This window comes from Hakea prostrata, chromosome 7, assembly GCF_041222555.1.
Source record: "Hakea prostrata isolate BN-2017 chromosome 7, UWA_Hpros_2, whole genome shotgun sequence".
NCBI classification, from domain to species: domain Eukaryota; kingdom Viridiplantae; phylum Streptophyta; class Magnoliopsida; order Proteales; family Proteaceae; genus Hakea; species Hakea prostrata.
The window spans coordinates 63,177,299-63,204,102 of NC_142606.1; the positions used below are offsets into that span (position 1 = coordinate 63,177,299).

Below are 26,804 nucleotides of genomic sequence, written 5' to 3' on the forward strand. Positions count from 1 at the left end.
AGAGGTTCTCCATAACAAAAGGAGGATAAATTCATTTTACTTGCTCGCTTAATATCAGGTAGGATCCCATGCAAATGCTACCTGTCAATCAGATGGTAGTGTTGGACTGGATTGATGGTACTGTTGGACTCTTGGAACAAATATGGGTCTTGTGAAGCTCCTTCTGCCCATTATATCCTTTACATGATGAACCTGAAAAAATTTCCAGATTGTCAAGTCTAAAGCATTTTACAGATTAACTAATAATATTAATTATTCTGGAGGTAGTGGGCATTATAGTCCAAGAAGAGCAAAAGGAGGATCACGACTTTGATCACCTATCCTAGTGGATAATCTTTGGAACCTCTTCTAGATAATCTTTTCCAAGAAGGTACCAATGTTTCAGTTGTAGACCTCGAAGATCTATTGCCTGTTAAACAGAAGCAATTCAGCCTTAAACCAACTAAATGGGTCAGCTACATGGATACCTTCCCTCTGATCAGCTCTATTTGAGATTGATAGGAACCCCCAATTGAAACCTGAATTAAATGGATGAAATGCCTGTAACTAGCTAGTGGTTTCCTCTTTGGTTTCACACACACCACTCCACAGCCCTCAACGTTAATGGCTTCACTCTAATTCACACACAGCAACTGAATGGCGTATACAGAGGATGAAGATGAAATGTGAAGGATTGATGCATTAAACTCAACCACTGTAATTGATTAAGCAAGACCCCGTTACAATTGATCTTCCCCAAACGTGAATATACCCTTCAAGACGCCCCAACCAAGGGTCTTCCCCTCTCAGCAAGCAAGCTTGCCTCAAACAGAACAATAATTGATTCCACAGTCCCTCATTCCCCTTAATTGATTCCACAGCCCTAGCACAATCCTACAAAATTATTCATAAAAAAGAGAGAAAGAAAAAAGAAATAAAAACCATGATAACCATTTATTTGAAAACCAACCTCTAGAGGGGGTTGAATAGGTTGAACAAGTGGAAACGGCCTCTTTTAGATACTAATGGTTTAAGAACAATTCAACAAAGAAAGATAAACACAACACCAAAGGCAGGCACAAAATAATTATAAAGGTTCGACTCTATTCAGTCTAAGTCCACTCATATATAACGGCTCTCACCTCCCCCCGTCCAAAAAAAAAAAAAAAAAAAAAAAGAGATGGGGGGAGGAGATGGACAAAAAGAAAATGAAAAATAAGAGTATAATGGCCCAACAAGTCACGAGAATTCTCAAATTGGAGTATGCTACATGGATGCTTAACCTCTAATAGGTCATATTAGGAAAAAGACCTAGATCATGTATGTGCTTTCTCAGAATTTCTCTTATGGTCATTTTAGCCTTGCCTGTAGCTCTTTCAGATGCTTCAATAGGGATTATATCACTCCTTACTGGGGTGTCCCTAGACCTTCGATGAACAATGCTCATAATACTACCTCAAGTGATTTTCAGAGTTTGTCTTTGATTGAGGCAACTCTGAAGTCAGCTCTTATATCCATTTCTTATTTTATCCTCCCCACAATCATCATAACATCTTCATCTTGGCTATTCATAGCTTCTGCATATGACATTATTTAGCTGCCCAACATTCTGCCTCATACATCACAGCTAGATATACAACAGTCCTTTACCTTTGAAGTAATATGATGGGCACATGACACTCTAGATACAGCTCTCCAATTAATCAATCCCACTTCAATCCTTTGACAAACATCATCCTCCATGTCACCTTTATTTATGACTGACCCTGAATATAAAAAATAGTTACTTTGTGAGTTTGTGGTATCTCTCTTTCCTCGATTTGCACCATGTCAGCATCAATTATTCTACTAAACTTAAAGCCTCTTGTTTCCAAGGTTGACCTCCAAAGCTCTTAACTCCGCATTAAGTCTTGCTTTCTTATCCACCAGGGCACCAATGAGAAATCATTGGCAAAGCACAAATACCGTGGGACCTCATCTTGAAAACCAGGCTCTTTTAATAATGGTCAAAAGCATAATCCAAGATGCATACTGCCAACAGAGTTTAACAAGGTCTGACAACTGCCATTTATCAGCCTTTTGATATGACCCCATCAGAAATGTAAAATAACAAATGCGATCTCAATTGGCCTCTCAGATTCTGAATCCAGGTAAAGTTATCAAAGATAAAACCTTCGAATTTTTTTTCTTTTTCTTTTTCTTTTTGGTAAGAATCAACATTAAAATATTAGTGCCATCGACATTAACATGTTACTGCCTTACTTTTATGCACTTGATATTTTGCCCCAACTGTCCTTTGATGCACTTCTAAACTATAGCTGCCTTGATGAGAAATTAGAACTGAAATAAGAGGAGGAAACTATCAATAAATTTGTATACCTGAACATCCTGGAAGCCAGACAGCAATAGACGTAGGTGTACAATGATGATCACATAATGCCCGGTTGTCTTCATGGGTGACATTCATGGCTAGCATCCATAATCCAACAGAGACGTCGGCATTGCTTGACATTCTCAAACTGAACAAGGAATGGCATATACAACTTTAGGATTACAATAAGATACAGGTTGAAATTTGACCAGAATGTTTATCAACGAGATATTACATATTTATCATAAAATGTCGTCAAAGAGACTGATTTTAGTAACTACAGCAGCAATAGGATCATTTAATATATTTAAAAAGAAAAAACCAGCATTCTAATGAAAATCAAACAAAGAAGATTTTGAAATGAAAAATTCTTCCTTTTCATTTATTCAAGGGCACAGGGGTGAGGTTTGCTGCAGTTAACTCAATACGTAGAAATAAGGAACAAATGCAATCATGGATTCATTCACAACGGTGACTGGCAATGTGTACAGACCATTCCCCTACTCTGCCTGAGATCTGGAGGGATATACCAAACGTGGACAGTATTGGCTGGTGGTGTGGAAAAGAAATGTGCCAGAAGTATTTTCCATCAAAATCATCTTTGGAACCTCATCAGGCAGAAAATTCAGAGGATGGACTGGTCGGCAGCATAGTTCCTGATTATGTGGACCCAAATACTCATACCCGGCATTGAAGTAGAGGGATCTCGGTTTTGGATGGGGGTGTGGATGGTACGGTACAACCCGACCCAATGGGTTAGCCTGTTTACCTGATTAAATTCTATAAATATGTACCCTACATTCTCTTATGGCGACATTGTGAGATTTGGATTTTTGCCTTAGGGTTTAGGGTGGGATTTTTATAACACCATTTTTGACAATTGGTTGAGAGATCTACATTGTAATCTTCTTCCTACATGGTGAGAGTTCTTCTTCGCATGCGGACATAGCACACCCATGTTGATGCGTGAAGTGTGAACCAATGCTATTTTGTTTTCCTTCGATGTTTCTGTTTTTGTTTGTGATTTGTTGGTCTTTGTTCAAACATGTCCCTAGGCATTCATTCACCACTTGGAGATGTCTTAGGGATGCATTCCCAACTAAGGAGAACTAATCCAAAAGTAATATTCAAACACAAAGAAATTGTACTTTCTATTGGGCAGGCAAGTATCACTTGTTTTATCAGTGCACATTCAACTCTTCAGTATGGGGTGGTATATTTGAAAGACTAACAGATGAAAGAAACCTCATGACACAGGTGCAAGAGGCAGCACTCTGGGTAATATGTCACCAGGATACAAGTGACAACATTGTAGTAATTGGTAAGTTAGCCATGCGTGCAACCATCCAGCAGCTTTGGACTGAAAGAAATTACAGAATACCCATAGATAAAATGAGAGACAAGGTCCAGCTAGTAGCAGTGATCATTGAGGATGTTTAGGCCAAGTGTAGAGCCTTAAACATTATAGGGGGAGCGGAATACTATGGCAGAGAAATGGAGCATTCTTGTTGGCAGAGAAATGGACATTCTTCTTGGCAGAGAAATGGAGCATTCTTGTTGCCTGGCATCTAGAGTTCCTAACACCTGCAGTTGGATCAAGCCACCCACTCACATGGTGGCTTTGCATTGTGACGGAGCTTTATTGGATGCAGCAGCAGCCAATGGAGGTGTGTTAAGGAATGATTTTGCAGGTCTTATTAGCTTATGCAGGGAAAGGAGTAGAGTGACTGCCTTATCAGTTCAATCAGAAGCAATTCAGACATGTAAGCAGAGAGCAGAATCAGCCAGCTGACTAAATGGTTGCTGTCAAAGTGGATAATGGACAGCTAGTGTGGACATCTAAGGAGCTGCATAAAGAAGAATCAACCAGCTGATTACATGATTGCTCTCAAATCCAGAAGGATGTAGATTGTGGAGTCATTTGTGCTTTAAATGGGGTAACTGGGTAGATCTGTTTGGGACACTGGTTAGGAGGGGATGCCCTGGGAGCACCCTACCCTCTCTTCATATATGGGATCTAGGGGACTGCCCATTCTGTACTTCTTCTCATTCTAATAAGAAGCTTCTTACAGAAAAGAAGAAGAAAAAAAATGCAATCATGCAGCATGATAACCTCAATCCATAGACACAAGGATGTAGAGGTGATAATTCCAGTTTCAACACCAACAGCTTTGGTTACACCAGTCCTAGCATGAGAAAGTATATCACCAAACTAGAAATTCCAAATGATAAGAAAAGCCTAGGATAATGACTTTCTTTTTGGGTGCCTTTATTGGGGTGGGGTGGGGGGGGGGGGGGGGGGGGGGGGCTTGTTGTTATGAAGCAAAGACTAAGACCAATGAGCACTGACCATAATTCCTGCCATTTATAGTCTGTTTTGTCTTCATATTGATACTAGTTCATGTGATACTAGAGAGAGTACCAGAATCTCATGAAACTCAAATTGGAGAAAGGAGTTGCTCCATGTTGAGTAAATGGAATCATGGACTGAGAACTCACAATATCTTGCTTGTTTGACTTAGCAAGACTAGATGAGCATTGAATAAAAAACCACACAATCTCACTCAAGATCTTGGTAGAGTCAAGATCTGGGTATGATATAAATATCGGTCGAGATTACCCAAATTTTGACAAAAATATCCACAAAAAATTGAAAACAAAACGGAACTCCAAGAATTTCCTAAGGTCCAAAGTTTCGACCGTTTACAAGTTTCAACCAAGACTTCACAAGTTTTGACACTAAAACTTGTTTTTCCTTGGTTTTTGTTGATTTCTATCCCATTTTCACTAATTTTCACAACTACTTTGCCTTCAAACACCTCCTTTGCTCTTCTTTTGCTTCAAACACTGTTAAAGCTACAATAGCTATTCATGGGCCTAAGCCCAAACTACAATGGAAACTTGTCAGAAACAAAATGTGAAGCATTAGCGATGCCCAACAGTTCCAAACTTCCCATTTTTTCAAATTTTGTTTTGTTCAAGCCTTAAACGATCTTGTATTGCTTTGAAATTAATATATGTTTAGTCTAGGACTATTAATCTTAGATTGTGTGTTAAACTTATATTTTGATTATTGAAACTATTTTTTAAAACTTTTTTATTTTAAAACCATTTTCTAAATTTCAAAATACGTGTATACATAATATATGTGCTTGAACTTAATACATGTGAGACACCATCACTTGATCTAGTTTGTCATTGTATTTTGTTGACTTGTTGTATATGTAACCATTCTATCAAACAATTCATGTATATTGATAATTCTATGCATATATACAATACATTTTGTACTTGTTGGAACCAGTCATTTGTTAGTATACTTGAATGATAATTTTTGAGTGTCTTTTTTTTTGGGGCAAAATACTAGGTCCATTGTGTTTATTATGATTAAAAAAGGTAGAAGGCAAGAAATCAAAGAAATGGAGGTCATACAAGGCCTGAAACCAAGGTAAAACATATTAGCGAAATTCACCGAGTTCGACATAAGGCGATTTTAAAATTGAAGCGAAAACGATATTGCACAATTTCACTGGAAAATCACGAATATCACCAAAACTTCTGCGAAATACATGATTTTCCAGCAGCCTCGTAGGTTCGAGCCAAAGAACGAGAGAAAAACCTCCGATTCTTTGCAACTGCTCCTTTGCAACTACCTCCGATTCTCTAAAACAGGTAAAAAAAACGTAAACGTAAAACCTAAAACACAAATTTTAGAGCCTGTCATTCTACTGGCTACGTTGGATTCGATTACACAGTTACACTATCGCCTCTGATCTTCTTGACCAATTAGAGATTGGGATGAAGAAGACATGGTGGAGGCCGAGACGGTGCCTCACCTTCACAGCTTCACTTGCGAGGATCATTATCGGTTCAGTAGACTTGCAGGCTGTTTAGAGAAGAAGAAGAAGAAGACGAAGTGAAGAATAAAATTTTTCAATCCTTAAGCCTTAAGGTAAAAAGGTGATGTGTTGTTACTAGTTAGTGGGGCAAGCATTTATCAGAAAGTTAGAATGACTTCATGTTTTACCATTTTATCAATTAATTAATACCAAAGACTGATGGTGATGAGTATTTTATCAATTAATTAATACTAAAGATTGACGATGATGAGTTTTTTATCCAAACATAATATATTATTGATCGACGTTTTGCAGGATGTGATGTGACATATCACATATGTGATATTATATTATTTATATATATCAAATTATAACTTATTTAATTGCAGGCATATATCGGTGAAATCTGAGATTTCGCCAATTCGCCTGGTTGGTCACTAGTGAACCGGCAAACTCGGCCGAGATTTCGCACTTTGCCTGAAACCTAGGTCGAAATTCAAAAAAAAAGTACCAAGTTTCCACCTAAAATTTGGTCGAAGACTGAAAATTTCGGCTTTTTGTTGGGTCAAAACCTAAGTTTCAACAAAATTTTCTCCAAGGATCTAGGTTTAAGATTTTGATTCAACCAAGTATCAAACCAACAAGACTCAAGTATAAAACTCAACTAAGATCAAGATATCTCAACTCGCCTTGCTTAAGGTTTTGCACTCTTTGGCATTTCCTTGTTGGAACCTCTCAACATTCTTCACATTTTTCATGAGAATCTTGGTTAAGACTCCATTACAGGTGATTCCTATGACATTTACCTCACATCTACAAGCATCAAAACCTATTTTCACATCCCCAAAATGAAGGTAACCATTTACCCCTAAATTAAAATTTTTTTTCCAAAAGTTTTCTTCAAATCTCGTTGGATTTGTTTGCTTTCAATATTTGAACTACAACTTCCCCCAATCTGTAGTCTTAATTGTAATTTGAAGTTTGAACATTTGTCATGTTTATCAAAGACTTGTTTGAACATAAATGTATGAGTTGATTACTTTTTGTGAGTGTACCATGCATAGGATAGGGCATTTTACGAATTTAATTCATCAAAGTGGTTACACTTTATGGTCTGGCATGGAACTCTAGCTTAGAGTTATTTTTTCATAAACCAAAGGGCATCAAGGTTCAAAATGCCTTAAATAGACTAGACAGCCAGTTTCAGCCCCATCCTCCATCGTATACCCTTAGCGATGGCCATTCAAACTAGGGGGAAAAAATGCAATAAATCGGCTACATCTCAAGTGAGCTCAGATCGTTGAGGGATCAAGTTGGTCCTCACCTTCAAGTTTTTAATCTATGAATGGAAATTTGCAGGTAATTGGATTAATAGTGTCTACAACTAACCACAAGAGAAGCTATTTTTTTGTGGTAAAACTGATTTCATTATTTTGAATTTAAAATATAATTAAATTAAAGGGGAAAAACATCCCCCTTGTCTCTTCTTTCCCTAATTATACTTTCGTCCCCTTGACTTTCCATTATTACACTCAGAGCCACCCTGGCCAATGGTATTATTTTGCTGTTAGTTACAACTTAGAAAAAGACCAAGGAAATAAATTCAACCAAAACAGGAATTTCAACCTTGCAAAAGGCCAAAATTTCGATGTTTCGGTCGAAATTTTGGTTAAAACTAGACACTTTTTTCTGGAAATTGGAAGTTCAATTTCGGGCCTCATATGGACTCAAAATGATTTGGATTCTTGCGTACTACCTATTTCAAGCATAATAAACACAATGGAACTAGTATTTTAAAAAAGAAAAAAGTTAGAAATTTATCATTCAAGTATACTAACAAATGACTGGTTTCGACAAGTGAAAATTGTATTGCATACAGACCTATAATCATCAGCATACATGAATTGTTTGGTAGAATGGTACATATACAACAAGTCAACAAAATAAAATAACCGACTAGATCAAGCAATGGTGTCTCACATATATTAAGTTGAAGCCTATATATCATATATACATAAAATAAAAATATATAATTTTAAAAAATAATTATTAAAATCAAGAAATGAAAAAATGGTAGCAAATAATAAAAAGATAAGTTTAACGAAACACAATCATAGATCATAGTCCTAGGCTAAACATATATTAATTTCAAGGCAATACAAGATCATTTAAGGCATGAACAAAACAAAAATGAAAAAGGGAAGTTTGGAACTGTTGGGTATGGCTCATGCTTCACATTCTATTGTTGCCGGAGTTTCCTTTGTAGCTGTTGTGGCTTAGGAGGTGTTTGGAGGCAAAAAATGAGCAAAGGAGGTGTTTGGAGGCAAAAAATGAGCAAAGGAGGTGTTTGGAGGCAAAAAATGAGCAAAGGAGGTGTTTGGAGGCAAAAAATGAGCAAAAGAGGTGTTTGAAGGCAAATGAATCGTGAAAATTAGGTGAAAATGGGATAGAAATCAACAAAAACTAAGGAAAAACAAGTTAGAATGTTGAAATGGTCAAAATTTTGGTCGAAATTTCGGTTGAAATGTTTGAAATGGTCGAAATCTCCGAAATTTCAGTTAAAATTTGACACTTTTCCTAAATAATTCGAATTTCGTTTAATTTTTGAAAAATGCAGATATTTCGACAATTTCGGTCGAATTTTTTCTATAAAAAAGACTACTTCACCCTTGTCTGTGTCAATTAAAGTTTGGTTTAGTATAAAAGGCACGGTTATCAGGTTGCATTTAAAATGCGGATTATGGGTGGTCCAGGCAGTGACCACCTCATTGGTATTGAATGCCTCAATGCTTATTTTATGCCTAATGACATTAACTAAATGATTTATAATGTTTTATAGAATTTTAGCGGTTGGTGAATTCTTTGACTTTTTATTGCTGGATTTTTTTTCCAAGCTAAGTTTCTGTAAATCTTAATATGGTAAAATATTCAGTGTGCTAGAATATTCGTTTTTTTTTTTCCTATCTAGAATATTATTTCCATTTAGAGTAACTTTACAGTATTCACACATACTAACTAACGTTTGCGCAGAATAACTCCATCCATCTTGAATTTGTTGGAATGCTAGACTTGTGTTCTGCATAATACTAAAAATCTCAAGTAAAAATCAAAATCATTTGACTAGTAAAACTTCTTAAAGAGCAAGAACATTTCTCAGAATTGAGAAAACTTCAATGACTCATAGATAAGATCACATTTTCTAAGAATATTATAAACCAAGCGTGAGATAAGTATGTCATGACAATGACCAATTCTTACCCCACCCAAAAAAATAAAACTGCATAAACCATCTGTTTCAAAAGTCTCAAATTCAAACGTCTTCTCATTCTATGACTTAATATGGCTCAATATTGTTTTTTGATAACTTGAGGTGGCTCAATGATGATTTTTGATTACTTAAGTAAACTTAATATTGATATTTGATGATTCAACGAATATATATTGATGTACTAAATAATGTTGGATAAGAGAAGAAATAAAAAGTAACACATTGGGCGCAACAGGGCTGTAGTTCCCTACACTTCTTGAAGCTCCTTCCCCTCTTGCCTACCCTTTTGGGTCTTTCTCTCACTTCCATCAATCACTTTCTAAAGAGAGTGGATTACTTCACAGGTAGAGGAGAAAGAACCATCCTTCTAGTTGACTTGCCATTACCGAAGATGCTTGAGTGGATGAACTGTCTTCAAGACTGGTTCTAGATCACATGCACCTAGTATTTTTTTTTTTGGGTCCTTCCCTGCCACGGCCTTCAATCACCTTGGCACCTTGCCAACTATGATAAGAAGGTGGGCCCCTGCACTTCTTCCACAAACATTGCACCCCTCACACCCTTCACCTCACACCGCCACTGACCCACCAACTATTGTAACTTCAGTTGGGAAAAATTACTCTGAGGTCTGAGTTAACATACAACGCTGGAAGAGGCAAAATTGCAGAAGTTTATAAGTCTATAGATACCATTACAATTCATGTTTTATTGGGGTAAAGGAACACAGAAGGAACTGTAGCAGGCATAGAACCTAATACAGGTGATGAGCACCAGAATGTATTTGCTGTCACGTCCACTGCGATGAAGGACAACAGCCAAGAACCTACTTGAACCAGCTTGAAGGCCACCTCAAAACTGAAAAAGGGAGGCCGAAGTCCCGTTCCCGTGAACAATGTCATAGCCGTGTATTTGGAATACTGGTAATGCTTCATGGAAGAGTGGGGCTCAAGATCAGATTTTATGAAGATTTTATTTTGGGAGACTTAGGAACTTATTTTGGTTTATATTTCAGTAGTTTCTATTTTGTTATTCATGCATTTGGCTTCAGTTTTGGGCGTTTGCAGCCCCCCTCTCTTCCCTTCTTCTTATGAGTGTTCTCCTACTTCAAGTCTAATTTTTCCTCCTATTTTCTTGATCCTTCTACCTTCTCTATTCTTTCCCCCATCAATTTGGGATTAAAGCCCAAATGTGGGTAACTTTCTCTTGTCTATTGAATTCTTCACTCTCTTGATCTTGCTCTGAACTTTTCTTCTTTGTTAATTTCGTTCTTCTTATGATCCGACTTCTCTACTAGTTCTTCTTCTCTCTCTAATTTGTCTTCTCTATTTCTTATTCTTTTTGTGGCCCTCTACCCCATTATGTTCTCCATCTTGATTAATATCATTGTCACAAACCTTATCTTTCTTCATTCCCACGCCTTCTCCCCCCCCCCCCCCAAAAAAAAAAAAAAAGAAAAGAAAAAAAGAGCATACTTTGAATTAGGGCTTTCTATACAATATTAGGCAATTCTTATTTCACTGAAACTCGAGGACAAGTTTTTTTTTTAAGAGACGCAAAATTGACGCAGGACAACCAGCCAGGATCCAATTTTGAACTAGCATTGAAGGCCACCTCAAAACATGAAAAAGAGAGGCCAAAACACTGTTCACGTGAGCAATCATAGTGCTTTATTTGGTATATTGATAATGCTTTATAGAAGATTTGTGGGGCCCAATATCAAATTTTATGAAGATTTTGTTTAGGGAGATTTAGGACCTTATTTTCGTTTCAATTTTAGTTATTCATGCATGAGGCTAAAATATAAACCCTAGTAGGTAGAAGGAGAAAGATGATAGGGGAAAGAAGAGGAAGTCTTAGAAGAATCAGTCTTGAAGAATGGACAGAAGGAGAAGAACACTCATAAGAAGAGGAAGAGGAGAGGAGAGAGAAAGGGGGAAGGGGACTGCAAATGCCCGCTGCTAAAGCTTCAATTCATCTTTTTTCTATTCCATAAGTCTCTATTTTATTGCAATGTAAGGGCTTATTTAAAGCTTGGCTAAAGCTTTACAAAAGAATAGAAACTTAGTAGCCTAAACATAGAAACTAATACCTTAGTAACTAGTAACAATAGAATCTTAAGGATTTCCCAAAAAATGAATACATAATCTTACGAAACTACAGACTAACTATAATTAGAACTAACTAAATAGAAACTAAACTAAGGTCCTAAAATTTCCAAGAATAAAACCTTCAAAAAAGAATCTAATCTTGGGCCCCACAAAATCCACTGTGAATATTTGCAATATGCCAAAAAAGGAGGTTGTGACACTGTTCACGTAAATAGTGTTTTGGCCAATCTTTTTCATGTTTTGAGGTTGCCTTCAATGCTGGTTCAAATTGAATCCTGAGTAGTTGTCCTGCATCGATTCTCCCTCTCTTAAAATAATAATAAAAAAAAAAACACGTCCTTTTAGTGAAATAAGAAATATCTGATATTGTATGGAAAGCACTAGTTCAAAGTATGTTCTTTTTCCCCCCCTTGAAGGTGTCCAAGTGAAGACCGATAAGGTTTGTGACAGTGATATTAATCAAAATGGAGAACAGAATAGAGAGGGAGATCACAGAAAGAGGAAGAAATAAAGAAGATAGATAAGAGAGAAGTAGTCGGGAAGACAAAACATAAGAAGAAGGAAATTTGCAACGAAGAAAAAGTGAGGCGAGCTTGAGAGATTGAAGAATCCGATAGATAGAGTTGCATCTCAAGGAGGAGAAGAAAAGTAGGGACAAGAGAAAAGAAAGTTGAACGGACTGCAAGATAGAGAAGACATTTACCCAGGTTTGGGCTCTGATGCCAAATTAATGGGAGACATAATAGAGAATGTAGAATGATAAAGAAGATAGGGTGAAGAAGGGGAAATCTCAGAAGAATCAGTCTTGAAAAAGGGGATAAAGAAGAAGAACACTCAGAAGAAAACGAAGAGAAGAGGTGAGAGAGAGAAGGGGAAGGGGGCTGCAAACGCCCACTGCTGAAGCTTTAATTCATTTTTTTTAGTCCATAGGTCTCTGTTTTATTGCAATGTAAGGGCCTTTTTATAGCTTGGCTAAAGCTTTACAAAAAAAATAGAAACTTAGTAGCCTAAACATAGGAACTAATATCCTAGTAACTAATGACAATAGAATCTTAAGGATTACTGAAAAAAGACAATAGAATCTTACGAAAATAGAAAGTAACTAAACTAAGGTCCAAAATCTGCCAAGAATAAAACCTAAAAAAAAAATCTGATCTTGGGCCCCACAAAATCCACTGTGAATACTCACAACATACCTAAAAAGGGGTTGTGACGCTGTTCACGTGAACAGTGATGTGAACTGTGTTTTGGTCTTTGTTGGTTCAAATTGTATCTTGGCTAGTTGTCCTGCATCAATTTCTAATTTCAAATCATTTTTATATTTACAAGATTGTATTATCACTAGTTACTAAGATATTAGTTTCTATTTCTAGTCTAATAAGTTTTTATTCTTGTAAAGTTTTAGTCAAGCCATAAATAGGCCCTTAAATGGCAATAAAATAGAGACATGAAATAGAAATAGAATGAAGTAAAGCTTGAGTTTTGGGTGTTTGCAGCCTCCCTCTCTCTCCTCTTTTCTTCCTCTTATGAGTGTTCTTCTGCCTCTCAAGTCTACTTCCAAGATTTCCTCTTCTTTATCCTTCTTCCTACATTCTCTATTCTGTCCTCCCATCACATTTGTTTCTGGTTTATTGTCAAAGGACCTCAAACCATTACTTTTTTGGGATAAATAGAAAGCTTCGTTACCAAAGGAGAGAAAGAAAAGGGGTTGGGGTGGGGTGGGGGGGGGTGGGGGGGGGGGGAGAGAAGATACAAAGGCACACTAAGGGCCAAGTCCAACCAAAAACTCATGAAACAGTAATAAGACTAAAAGCGAAATAAGGGCGAGCACCAAAAGAAAGGAAGAGATCATTAGGCTAAATTGGAGCAAGAAACTGGATCCTCATTCCTCTGTTTGTTCTTTTTGTTCTTATTACAATAAGTCTTGAAGTCTATAATGAAATCTCCATCTATGTGGTGGCGCCTCTTGGTACTGTGATTGCTTTGCCTACAATTGCCACGGTTGGGCTCTAGGACATCTTTAAGGACATCAAGATCCTTAATAGCTTCAAGGATCTCACCATCCTCAAAGGGGGCTGGGGTCTAAGCTATGGGTTTCAAGTTTAGAGGGCTCAACATTAGCCACCTCCAAAGGAGAGTTCAAAGGGGTCAAAGCCGCAAGAGAATGGGCGATGAAGAAAGGACTGGCAAGGCTCTTAAGAAGTTACAAATCCCCATTTTTTTTTGGGGGGGGGGGGGGAAGGAGGCTGGAAAGGAGGAAGGGGATTTAAGGGCTAGGCTAGGCTCAAAGGAAGGGAAGGGGGTTGGGGGAATCAGGGCCTAGTGAAGAAGGGGGGACAAGACATGGGCCGAGAGGGGTGGCAAGGGTAGGGGAGAAGGGGAGGGATTGGACCCAGAGGTAGTTGAGGGAGGTGGGAATGGGCCGAGGGTCTAGGGTCAAGTAGGAAGAATGAGGGATGGGCTTAGAAGGGGGTTTTGGGATGGGCCGAAGTAATAAGAGAAGGCATTGGGGTAGGGATGAGCTTAAGCTGGAAAGAGTGGGCTACAAGTGGAGGGGGAGGGGGAGGGTTGGACCAAGGGTTAGTGGCCAAGTTAATTGGCGAATCAGGGGCTAGTTATTTTGGGTTGATCAGGAAGGGAGATGGTTTAGAGGGGATTGAGGAAAGGGGTAAATGGGAGGTAGAGGGGGAACTGTTGGGGAAGTTTCAAAAGGAGGAAGGAGGGGGGGCTTGGAAGGGATACAAAGGGAGAGATGAGAGCCAAAAATAGAGAGGGGGAGGGGCACAGGTATTATTGTAGCAGGCAACAATAGCGCAAACTCTAGAATCGTAGCAAGCTTCTTCGCTTAAAAAGGGAGAAGCTCAATTGTGTAGGAATCTATGGGGATCATCTATACAAGAAGAGGAAGGGGCAGCAGCAATGTAGGATTTTGAGGGGGTTCCTTTCAAGACCGTTGATGTTATCAAGGGAAATGATTGCAACATTCAAGCTGAAATCAGCAGGGAGAGAGTTTGCAAGAGGGCAACAACTCGACTTGCAAATGACTGGCAGAACTAGGCAGGTGATGCATGGAATCCTAATGAGTACCAGATTGCAACATGGTAGGTAGAGCTGTGACCACCAAGGAGGGGTTGACTGGAATGGTGAGTTGTAGCAGGAGGGAGAATAGAGGTAGAGGCTTGAGGACATCCCAACGATGAACTGGTGATTGAATGGAGATGGTTGGACAATGACGACTACCAATGTGGGGTGAAGGATGGTTCCAAAGCCATGAGTGAGGTTGGATATGAGGTAATGTTATTTAGCATGGATCCACCGATTCCAGCTAGGCACTCAACTTGGAACCGACACTGGGACTTGTATTTGGTAATTGTATTTTGTTGTATATGTAATTTTCTATGAAGCAATTCAAGTATGGAATACAGTTTTGTTCAACTTTACAAAGTTTGTATTTCAGGGAACCACTTATGTGTTAGTATACTTGAACAATAACTTTTCAGAGGTTTTTTTTAAGCAAAATATTGGTTCCATTGTGTTCCTTATTCTTAAAATAGGTACTAGGCAAAAAAAACAAAATGATAAAACAAAATAATAATAATAATAATAATAAATAAATAAATAAAGAGGCCAAAACCTACTGTAGAAACTTGGGTTGAAAAGTTCCAAGTTTTGACTGAAATTTCAGTTGAAACCAACATGTCTCGATTTCTGGCCTGGTTGAAATGGAGATCCTTGCACAAAAGGAACTGTTGCAACCATAGAAGCTAATATAGGTCATAAGAGCCATAATGTATTTGCTATCACCTCTATTGTTTTTTGTTTATTTTTGAAGGACCCCAAACCATTATCTTTTTCAGTATGAATAGAAAAGTTCATTACCAAAAGAGAGAAAGAAAGGGATTAGGGCCTAGGGGTGAGGTGGGGGAAGGGGGGAGGGAGAAGATACAAAGTCAAACTAACGACCAAGCCCAACCAAAAACTCAACAAATGGCAAGCGTCAGTTGTGCAAACTTCTTTCGGAACATCTATGCAAGAAGAGGAACGGGTAGTATCAATGTAGGAGTGTTTTTTTTTTTTTTTTTTTTTTTGGGGGGGGGGGTTCCTTTGCTTAAAAGGAACCACAACAAGATCATTCATAGCATCAAGGATAGGATTCCAACATTCGAGTTAGAATAAGAGAGAAAGTTTGCAGGAGGGTAGCAGCGTCGGATTGCAGGTGATCAGCAGAATCAGGCTCCTAGTGCAGGGAAATCCTAATGAGTGCAGGGCAGCGACATGGCTGGTGGGCAGTGACCATCAAAGAGGGGTTTACTAGTGAAGGAGAGCTTCAGTGCAGGGGAAAAACAGAGGTATGGGCCTAAGGACTTCTTAGCAGCGACTTGGTGACTAAACGACAATCGCATTGACTGTGACAGCCCATATGTGCTCAGGGTGGAGGATGGATCTAGAGCAATGAGCGAGGTCGAACAGGAGGTTAAGAGTAGTTGGGATGGAGATGAGAGGAGAGAGTTGGTTTTTCCAGAGATGGGGGTTGCAGGGGTATTAGACGAAGGGTCCAAGTCGGAGAGGCTTGTCAAAGCAATCGGAAGTAGAGCGGTCGAACACCTTACAGTGACAGCAAAGGGGAGGGAGGTCTTCAAAGTGGATTACTAAATAGGAGTTGAGTCCATTATCTTCCAAAACCAACACAAAAGTGAGAAACGAGGAGGAAGTGGAGACCTCCACAAAAAAGCGAATGACAAACATTCTCGCTTGTGGGCTTGGGTCTGTCATTCCTCTTCTCCTTCTCTCAGTAATAATTCATTCCGATATTCTTGGTTAAGCCTTAATTCAAGAATCCTTATTTCAGAAACTAAAGCTCTTGGACCCCTGTAGGGGTGGGAAAGTAACTTCATAAAGGATAAATATCAAAAAAGAAGAGATGGTGGGGGTGAAGTCACCAGGAAAAGGTTCAAGGAGGACTTGTTCCAGAATAAACTTCATCAAAATCAATTAAGGTCATTCAGCTTCAACTATGAGCTCTTAACACAGGAAGTCCTTGCCATAATTATGTCTCCAGGCTTGAGCAAACTTGTCAGTACCATCCAACTTGAAATATAGGTTGCCAAGGAGCTGGGCGACATTTCGTTAACTGAAGGAGTATTAGATCCATTGACATTCTTTTGTTTCTTAATGCACATTTTCTGGGGTGTTTCTGATCTCTTTAGCATGTCAATTGTAACTATGCATGTAAAACTGTCATCCAAATAGAATGGGGACTACAGGAGTACCATATTCTGGTATTCACTAGTTTTTTCATGAATTCTGTATTCTACGATGAGGAATGATTTTATCTACAAGCTTGTGGTGTTCTACCTCTTTGAGAGTAAGTACAGAGATAGTACCCGGGCTTAGGGTTTAGAAACTCTCGGGAAATTTGAGAACCACGGAAATAAAGAAGCAGTTTGAAAGATATTAAAATCTCAGAAGATTATAGCCTTGTTGGGTGGAAATTCTGGTTGAATATCTGGTTCAACTTAAGGAATAAGTTTGGTAAGACTAGGTGGGAGGAAGAATAGATTTGGTCTGAATCTGAAGCAGATTCTGAGATACACAATATTCTTATTGGAGCTAACTCAGAACAGGAAGCATGACAGCGAAATGTTAGATTCAAAACAGAGTTCAAAAAAGAAAAAAGGTTTCAGAGCCAATTGTCATGAGGGACAGGATAGAGAAGAAAGAAGGATAAAGAAGACAGGGGAAAGAAGGGGAAATCCAAGAAGAATTAGATTTGAAGAAGGGAAAGTGAGGGGGCAGGGCTGCCGATGCCCAATGCTAAAATTCAATTCATCTCTTTTTTACCCCCTTCTCCAGAAGTCTCTTTTTATTGCAAGGTAAGGGCCTAATTATAGCTTAGCTAAAACCTTTATAAGAAATTAAAACTTAATAAACTAAAATTAATATCCTAGTAACTAGTGACAATAGAATCTTGTGGAAATAGAAACTAATTAAAATTAGAAACTACCAAAATGGAAACTGAACTAAACTAACAAAAATAGAAAATAAACTAACATCCTAAATCTCCAAAGAATAAAAACTTTGTGTAATCTAATCTTGGGCCCACAGATTCTCTATGGGACATTACCTATAGGTCAAAAAATGGGTTATGACACTGTTCACGTGAACATTGTTTTGGCCTCCTTTTGGCATTCTAAAAGACCACCTGAACAGAATTGGCTGGCTGGAACTGGCCTGGTCCATTGCTTTGTTCACTTGGTTGGTTCCATGCTGGTTGAATTGACTAACCAATAATAAAAAAACTACATGGAATGCAAAACAAGAAGAGAACAGAGCTGCCGGATTGCAATGATGGTGAACTGCAGATGAGCTCTACAGCTTCATAATGATACATGCATGCAAAAGAGGAACAAATTACAAGATAAAGATTGGAGCAGATTTAGAAGAGATAACCAGTGAGACCCTCTGCACATAAGATGTTTTGGAAAAGCATAAGTGAAATTGACACAGTAAACAACTAGAATGAACCAGAGTGAGAAAAAGTGAGCAGTTAATCTTCTGATTTTCAAAGATTTCTGTCAATTATAGAAGAGGGTGAATTGCTACGAATTTAAGTGCTTTTTTCACTGATCTGAGCTTCATTCCTCCCCTCTTTCTCATCCTTGATTCTCTCTGTTTGAAGGGTTTTTTTTTTTTTTTTTTTTCCCTCCTAAAAAAATTCTCAATTCGCTACCTTCCGACCCCCCAGGTGGAAGAATAGGGGTTTGACAAAGTCGGAGCATTGGGAGGAGAGAGATTGTCGTCAGAAGTGACCTTCTCTGGTTGGAAGCTTTCTCAACATTCCCCCACAGGGTAATAGGGTCATGTTACATTCACCCAGGGATATTTTGGGGACTAAAAAGATACTACAGCTGATGGCATGAATCCAATAGTAACTTATTGTAAACTGTAGGGGATAGAGGAGTAATGATGGAACACTGAGGGTGGCAAAGTTTAAATAGGCAAAGTAAAAAGGGGAGGGGGATGTATTTTCCCCTAAATAAAATGTTCATCAAACAGTATCATTACTGCCTAAAAGTAAAAATGAAAACCATAAACCATCCAGCTATCAAAATTGAAAGTGCAAAGTCAAGAATGCAGACCTAGTATTTTTTGCAGCTGCCAATGTTGCCACAATCTCTTCCGAGAGAACAAATATCTGACCATAACCATAAACGAAATGCTCATTTCCAATTAAATGTCCCGACTTCTCAAACCTGAAAGTTTCAAATGATAAAGTTCCATGACCAATTGAATACTAGACCAACAAATCTTATCATAAACTATATAACACAAGGTCTCTACCATTCCATAGGGTTATTAATCAACTCCCCGCTCTTCATGCAGGCAATGTAAGTCATTGGATTATTCCGTTTCTTACGTAGAAGTACTGCAAGCCGATCTGAAAAATGAATGATGAACCAATCATAAATTCATATTGCTAGGTATAGGGACACTAGCATACTTACCTGATTCATAATATAAGAAGAAAATGCAAATTCATTAATTACAAAACAGCTTTCCAGTCAGTTTGTGGCTCGCAATTCGAATAGGACTCTTCAAATCTAATTCTAAAAAGTAACCTGAATGTAATATGACTCTTCAAATCTAATCCTAAAAAGTAACCTGAATGCAATAGGACTCTTCAAATCTTCCAATCGTTTCCTTGCTGCCCACAAGACTCTCCAAAACATTCCCTACCCTCTCCACTCATTGGTCCCTCTATTTATAACCCTCAACTAACCCTAATTTTCTCCCTCTCCTCCACGTGGCCATCCTAGGGTCCGAACAATGTACTTTAGGCTACAACCATCCGTCTGTTGTAGTGGTGACTGATGAGGTGGCACATTAAGGGCAGTTGCTTCAACACTCCCCCACATGAAAAACTCAGAAACACCAATGCGGAGGTTGTCAGCAGTAGCTAAAATCGAGCAAAAGGCAGCAGCTTTATGAGGGTGTCAGCAAGCTGGTTTTGGAGGGAAGAAACTGAATATCAAGGAGACCCCATTTTATGAGATCACAAAGAAAGGGAAAATCAATCTTTATGTGCTTTGTGGGTGCAAGGAAAACCAGCTTGGAGGATAGATGTGTAGCACCAACATTGTCACACCACAATATCAAAGAGTGGAAACAAGGTAGCTAATATCCGCAATGAGTGAACCTAAATGACCTCAGCTGTTGCATTGGTGAAAGCCTTGTACTTAGCATCAGCACTGGAACATGCAACAGCAGTTTGCTTTCAAGACCCCTGGAAGATAAGATAGGATCCCCAAAAGATTGAATAGCTGCTAGTATAGTCATCAGGGCATAATGAATAATCCTTGTGATAGCCATCCAACATGCTGTGGTAAGTGTTTATCAAATTTAAAAGTAACCGCAAGCAATTGGTATTGTGTAGCCAATAAGTTGATCTTAGGGAAATATACAATTTCATTTTAATCACTTAAGCAACGTGAGAGTGAGATGGAATTTGCGAATCAATTAAACTAAACTAACGGTCCCAACACATTCATCTAACGAAATCGGAATTTGGAACGAAAATTAGAAAAACCTAACCATTCATCATCTAAGAAAGAAATAAAGCAACGATAAAGAATGCCATAATAAATAAAATGGATCTCTAATTAGAGAGAGGCATGGCTATAGGCATATCTAATCAAGTATCCATAGGGGAAAGGAAAACAATAGTATAAATTAAATAGAGAGAAATTAATAAATAAATAAATAAAACAAGTAGACAAATTGAATCTTTAACTAGACAGAGGCATAAATGTAAGCATCTCTCATTAAGGATCCATTGGGGAAAGGGAATCACTAATATAAACACCGAAAGTAAAAACCCTAAATTAAGATGATGGTAGATATAAGCGGGAATTGGAGGGAGAGAAGACAACTGATGAAGGCTACGTACTTGGATCCTTAATCAACACTTACTTGATTTGAAATTCTACCAACCCTAAGATCCAGATTCAGACAAAACCAAATCTAAAATTGCTAAACTAAGAGAAAGACAAACCATGTAAAAACTCTTGCACTTGAAGGAAATATCGTACTTCCATTGATAAAATCTAAAGATTACACTTTGCTTGAATGGAAAAGAAACAACTCTAAAGAAGCTAATTCCATTAATGAAAATTACAAGCAAATAAATTCCTAAACATTGAGTCTAAGAAAATTAAAATAACAAAGGAGCAGTAGGTAGAAAAGCCTAAAAGAAAAGAGAATCATAGAAGTGAAGTATGAATTAGTAGTTGAGGTTTATATAGAAGAAAGATTAGGGTTTGATCTAGGATTTTAACCAATTAAGGATAAGGATGGAATAATAGGAGGAAAAACAAAAAAGTTCAAAATAAACTAATTAAAAAATAACTAGGTAAAGGGAGAGACAGAGGGGAGAGAGAATATTACTGTTATGTTGTGACCCGAATTCTTGAATATTACTATTAAAAAATAACTAGGCATGACCCAAATGCCCCATTTTTGGAGATCTATGGTGGAAGCGGAAGGCTTGTGAAAAAGTTATTCCTCTTCACCCATGGATGTAGCACACCGTATTGGTGTTTGGACCAAGTTAAATCCCTGTATCTTCATTTTGTTTCTTTGTCGATTCGTTATTCCGTGGTTCTTGTTCTAACAATTACGGATACTTAAAACTAACTAGAGCTCTAACTTCGACCAAAATGGTTTTTTCTATTTGACCCTCTATCCTAATATTGGATTGAACTGCTCAAAGAAGTAATGTTGCAACATTTTAAATTACGAACAAGATGAGCCCAATATCTAATATAATCTGATAAACATCTATTTTGTGGAAACTATGTTCCTGCCCTTGTGCTCTTCTTCTTTGTAGTTAATGTCCTTGATGTGCATAAAAGCTTAGGCTTCTATTTCTGTAGATGACATATCCCATAAAATCATCATCATCGTCCATTTAGCATTTTTTCCTACCAATTGACCTGTTGCTGCAAATTATAGAGAAATACCCTAGCAGCTCCATTGTAAGTATATAAAAATGCATGCTTTATGGTCTAAGATTTCACACATAAATGTGCTCATCAGTAAGGCAGCTCATAAATTGGCATACCTTATTCACCAAAAGTCAATTTGGGGGAAGTGAAGGTAAGGTATTTGAGGGCAGCAACAAATCTGTGACACTCGGTGCGATCCAGTTGTACAAGGCCCTCAAATATGGATATTGCCTGAGAGGAAACCTTGGGTGTCAATTGTGGAGATGAGTGGCCTCTACTATTTTAACATGGGAGAAAAAAATCCAAAATATACTTCCATAGGGACAGCAACAAACCATCAAGGGAATGAGCAACCTTGATGTTGAGAAAATAACTGACCTGGCCAAGGTCATTTACAAGATACTCAACCTTGAGGGTTTAAAGCGGAATGACAAAAGTAGTAATATCGTCGACATAAATGAGAACCAAAATGACATGGTGAGGCTGTTGAAGAATTTACATGGATGTATCAACTTTCAACAGGATGAAACATAGACTTAAGAGTTGAGTACCAAGGAATGACTGCAAGGATACCATAAAGGAGAGGTCATTCAAGGTAATAGGATTGACCTCAGGGGTGACTGAGGTCATGAAGACACCCCACTTAGAATGCAGCTAGTCAGCTCAACATCGGCAAGAGGCTGACCAGCGGCTGCAGAGGAGTTAAAGATTGGTGTGGAGAGGTGTTCTGAGTGCAGATAATTGAAGACATGTCTGCATGGCATGAGCATGAGTGAGAGCAGAAACATACACTCCAATTTGGACCAGACCTAGTACAAGGATTTAAGTTTCACAACCTGCGAAAGGATCAGTTCTGTTAGGGAGAGAAATCAGCAGCTGAGAAGGAGCTGGTCTTGCTGGAACCACTTGACATAGACCAGATTTACAACTGGTCCAGAGACAGCAGTACCATCAGAAGTGCAGCCATCCCCAGCAGACTCTGGAAGACACAAAGGAGGCGGAGAGAGAGCCATTGGTATATCCTTGCAGAACATATGAGCGAAGAACTGGAAGACATTAAGAGTGCAAGAGGGGACACTTTCCTCTTGGAAGCTAGAGAGAGATTAAGTACAAACGTTATGGAAGGCTGAGAGAAGAAGAAAATGATTGCATCCTCAAAAGTCAAACTCATAATAAAGAGGTCATGTAACCAAGCCGCCGCCCCCCCTCCCCCCATTTCCGGAAAAGCATTTCTTGCAGCACCTCCAGGAAGGCCGAACCTAGCCAGGAGCAAATTGGTCACTTAGGTTTCCTCTTTAAAGTCCTAGTGAGTCTTGTTAGGTTCAGAATAATTATAGGAGTCCAAATCTATTTTTATTTTGTTATTTGAGTCCTTGTTTGCTTAGTTATAACAGAGTCACAGTCCAAGTAGGACACTCAAGTCGGAATCTTATTTCAAATTGGATTCCTTCTTAAGTTAGGAAATTCTTTTAATCTGCAATTATTAATTATTTAGGGGTCCTTACACCTAGTCTTTCTTTAATTAAGTGTCCTAGTTGAGTTTTAAGTGTGAGTTCTATAGAACTCTTTGTTCATTGAGTCCTATTAGGACATCCTTCATGTAAAGGCTCTAAACGTAGTCCTTTGCCTGTAAAGAAATCAGTATTTATGATTAACAAAATTTGATTGAAGGAGTTATCAAGTGGAGTGGTGGGTTTCCAAGGTAGGAAACTTGTGGCAGCTTTGGGTTTGGCTTTGGCAATCTTTCAGCAAACTCAACATTCTAATCCCCAGAATAACTGTAAGTTATCATCCCTCCTATACTAATAAGCAAATTTCCCTAGCCTTCCCTCTTCTTTCCCCTTCCATCACACCTTTTTTTTTTCTTCTTGAATTTTCGGACTTTTCTAGAGAATGAAAATTCAAGGTCAGATCTACGCCAATCTAACCGTTAGATCTGCCCCAAAATTTTGGAACCCAGTTGCCCCAACCCTAGTGACCTTGGAGCCCAATTTGATCCCATTCTGACCTTCTGGTTTCAAGATATAATTATTTTTCTTAAATTTTTGTACTTCCCAAAACCCTAAAGACAAAAATCTTATTATCTTTTTTTTGGGTTACATCACCTGGGTTAACAAAACCCAGAGCAAGAAACACTAATTCTATCAGCCTGAAGGAGATCCTTTATGCCTAGGGGACCCCTCCTGAAAGAACTGCGAAGGGCTTTCAGCTGAAGTAGGCCTCTTCGCCACCCAAGTGGCCACTAAGTTTGATTTAGCCATCCAACACCCACCAAACTTGGGGGATCATATCCACATACTATTGTATACATTCCCTCCAAGTTTCAACCAATCCTTACACCTATAGACCCCAATTCCCATCTTAAGGAATTTATCCCATATCTCCCATGGGATGGCTTATGCATCCTTGAGATCCTAAGAACATATTTGACCACAAAATATTAACCTTACATTTTTCCCTAAAATATCATCCCTTCACAACCCATATCACAAAGGATCCCCATATCCTCTAAACCCTAACAACCCCTAATCATCTCCTACACCACAACCATAGGGTTGAGGAACCCTAATTATACTGTGCATTCAATTGAATTGATCCTGAAGACTGGCCTTTGACATGGGGTCACATCAAGAGAGGATTGTGAAGGTTGAGATCCACTAGAATGCTGTGGAGCCCCAGGGCTTCGTGATGCAGAGTCAAGCCTTCCCACACAAATGAAAGGCCAAGAAGCCCCTAGGCTTGCTGCCCAGCAGCACAAACATTATTTTTCCATGTTTTTAGCTTTGCTCATTCATGTTTTTAGCTTTGCAAAGCCAGTTCAGTAATTCTACCCAATCAGAGGGTTATTTTGGTTATTATTTAAATCAATTTAGGTTTCATTAAAAGCCCACAGTTTGGGTCCAAGCCCATGTACAGGTCTGACTTATAAAGACCAAATCAGCTAGCAAGTTAGTTTCTCTTTTCCTATTTTGAGTTAGATTCGTTTCTATTTTCAGTTAGAAATTAGAAGTTCTATTCAACAACTCCAGTTTATTTTTACAAAGAACCCACCCTGCTTCCATGGTCCACCCCCTCCCCAAAAAGAAAAACACACTCAAGAGGCATTAATTCAGAATTCAAATTATCAATAAATTACTGTCGGTTCAAGTCCCCCCCCCCTGTGAGTATTGCTGCTGCAATTGAGTTTGTTCAATTTGGGAAGTCCAAGGTGAAGTCAAGCCTGGATTCTTGCTGTGGCTGAAAACGGTGTTCTACAACTTCATCTCCATTCAAGTCAAACTTCTATGTGGCCCTGTCCAGGAATCTGCTAGCCTAACCCATCCCCAAAGTTGCTTTCCATGATTCCAACTTGATATTAATCCCTACTTGTGTCTCATCTTTCAACGCAATATCATCAGCAAAAAGCATACACCAACAAACCTCATCTTGAATGTCTTTGGTTAATTCATCAAGAATAGATTTATCACTTCATATATATTTATATGCGGTTTATTTGGGTAAAGTAGTTGAGATAACATGGACCTGTAGGGTACAGAGAATTACTAGGAGTTATAGATAAAAAGAACTACAAGGACCCGTAGATAACCCAAACAGCTAAAGGACACTCTTCAGGCTGCAACTAGCTGTCTGTTGTGGTGGTGACTGATGAGCTGGCATATAAAGCGTAATGCTTAAACGTTACCAATAAAATCTTAGTACTAACTAATGCTTCTTACTCTCTTTTTGACTGATGCAACTAAGCCTTATCTTTAAAACAAAATTAGTACTCCCCAAATATAAGCAACTGTTCCCCATTTTAAGACGGGATTAATACTCAAATATAACTAAAACTTACTATTCAATCAGCTAGCAATCATTCCAATCCTAGGCCAATTATAGCACACTATATGCATAGGTTATGATGGAAAAGGTAAGGGGATACAAAAAAGAAGGTTGAGCCACTGTGATGCTTTTCAGAGACTAATCAGTTAAATACAATGTGAAATGCATGAATGGCACTTACCTGGTCGTAAATAGATGTCATCAGCAGCTTTGACATAATAATCTGCTTCAAAACGGTGATAGGCTGCTTTGAAAAATAACAATCTACAACAGAGATGAAAATGAGCAGACCACCCCCCAAAAAACAAATGATCGCAAGTAACAAATTTTAAAAATTAAGAGCAGAGTCTCAAGTCTCACGTTAAATATGCCAGATTTGGGTGTTCGTCTTGAAGATCTAAAAGCAATATATCACCATATTTGTTTCTCTCTTTCTTAAGATTTGCCATTCTTTTTGCATGTTTTGGTCGTCCAATGACAAAACGGTAAGCGAATCCACTAGACTGCTTCGAACTGCAAAGATTGAGATCAAGTGAATATGCGAAAACTGAAGACGAGAAGTGCTATCAGTAGAGAAGTCAAATAGATATTCTGTAACAAGCATCAAGGACATCAGACTTTGAGCACTGAGACCCTCAGTCCAAAAATCATGAAAAATCAAACTTGCAGGAAAGCATTACATCGATCCGGCTGAGATTCATACTGCTCAGCTGCCTCCAGGGAATGATTCAACATATAAAGAAATTTAGTTGCCCGATCATTAAGCAGAGTAACTGAGTAACACATTTACACATTCACATAAAATGTGCAAGGTGCCGCCAAACCTCCGTAGAGTTCGTGAGCCCTACAATATTCTGCTTTAGTGACATCAGATCTAACTGATGATACGAAGCATCTTGAGTTAATTTGGTAAGTAATCATGTTTCAGTTCTATTTCCACAAACTGGCAATCCAAAGATCGTAGGAAATTTGGGAGACGCAGAACCAAGAGATTGTAGGTGAGGAAAGAAAAGCAAGAACCATCAATGAATCAGAGATCTTTCTTGATGAAAACCATGAATCCGAGATCCGTTCAACTAACAAACGCAATAACCACCAAGAAAACGAAACGAAACGAAAAAAGAAATCTATCGAAGAGTCCACGTGGTAAAAACATTTTCAATAACGTGGGACCAGTCACGTTTACTCAAAAAAAAAAAGAAGGTCGTGGAGACAAGTATTATTAAATCTTTCGTTAGAAAGCGAGTCATATTGTCGATTTGGACGATTAACAAGAACTGAGCAGCAGGTCCTGATGAACATTTGCTCAGGATATCCCATCCAACATAGTTGAGATTTTGTTTAAATTCAGAAGATTAATTTGACAAAAGCGCAAAAACCAGCATTGAATCGAAAACTAAAATAACAGCGATA

The 26,804-nt window shown here is 38.3% G+C and overlaps 1 protein-coding gene across 1 annotated transcript; it reads right to left on the reverse strand.

Moving 5' to 3' along the window:
* Positions 1–26,460, reverse strand: LOC149011649 (putative beta-1,3-galactosyltransferase 12). The gene is made up of 7 exons (XM_089164150.1): positions 26,072–26,460; positions 25,752–25,904; positions 25,573–25,655; positions 18,907–19,003; positions 18,705–18,818; positions 2,359–2,498; positions 1–192 (listed from the first exon to the last, which is right to left on the reverse strand). Exons 2-7 carry the CDS (start codon positions 25,838–25,840, stop codon positions 89–91), a joined length of 627 nt encoding a protein of 208 aa, XP_089020276.1. The 5' UTR covers positions 25,841–25,904; positions 26,072–26,460; the 3' UTR covers positions 1–88.
* Between the last annotated feature and the right edge of the window lie 344 nt (positions 26,461–26,804).

Coding starts and splice junctions, on each gene's coding strand:
- LOC149011649 (XM_089164150.1), bottom strand. CDS start 25,840: ATGGCAAATCTTAAGAAAGAGAGAAACAAATATGGTGATATATTGCTT. Junction 25,656..25,751: donor CCAAATCTGGCATATTTAAC/GTGAGACTTGAG, acceptor TCTCTGTTGTAG/ATTGTTATTTTTCAAAGCAG. Junction 193..2,358: donor CTGGCTTCCAGGATGTTCAG/GTATACAAATTT, acceptor AAATTTTTTCAG/GTTCATCATGTAAAGGATAT.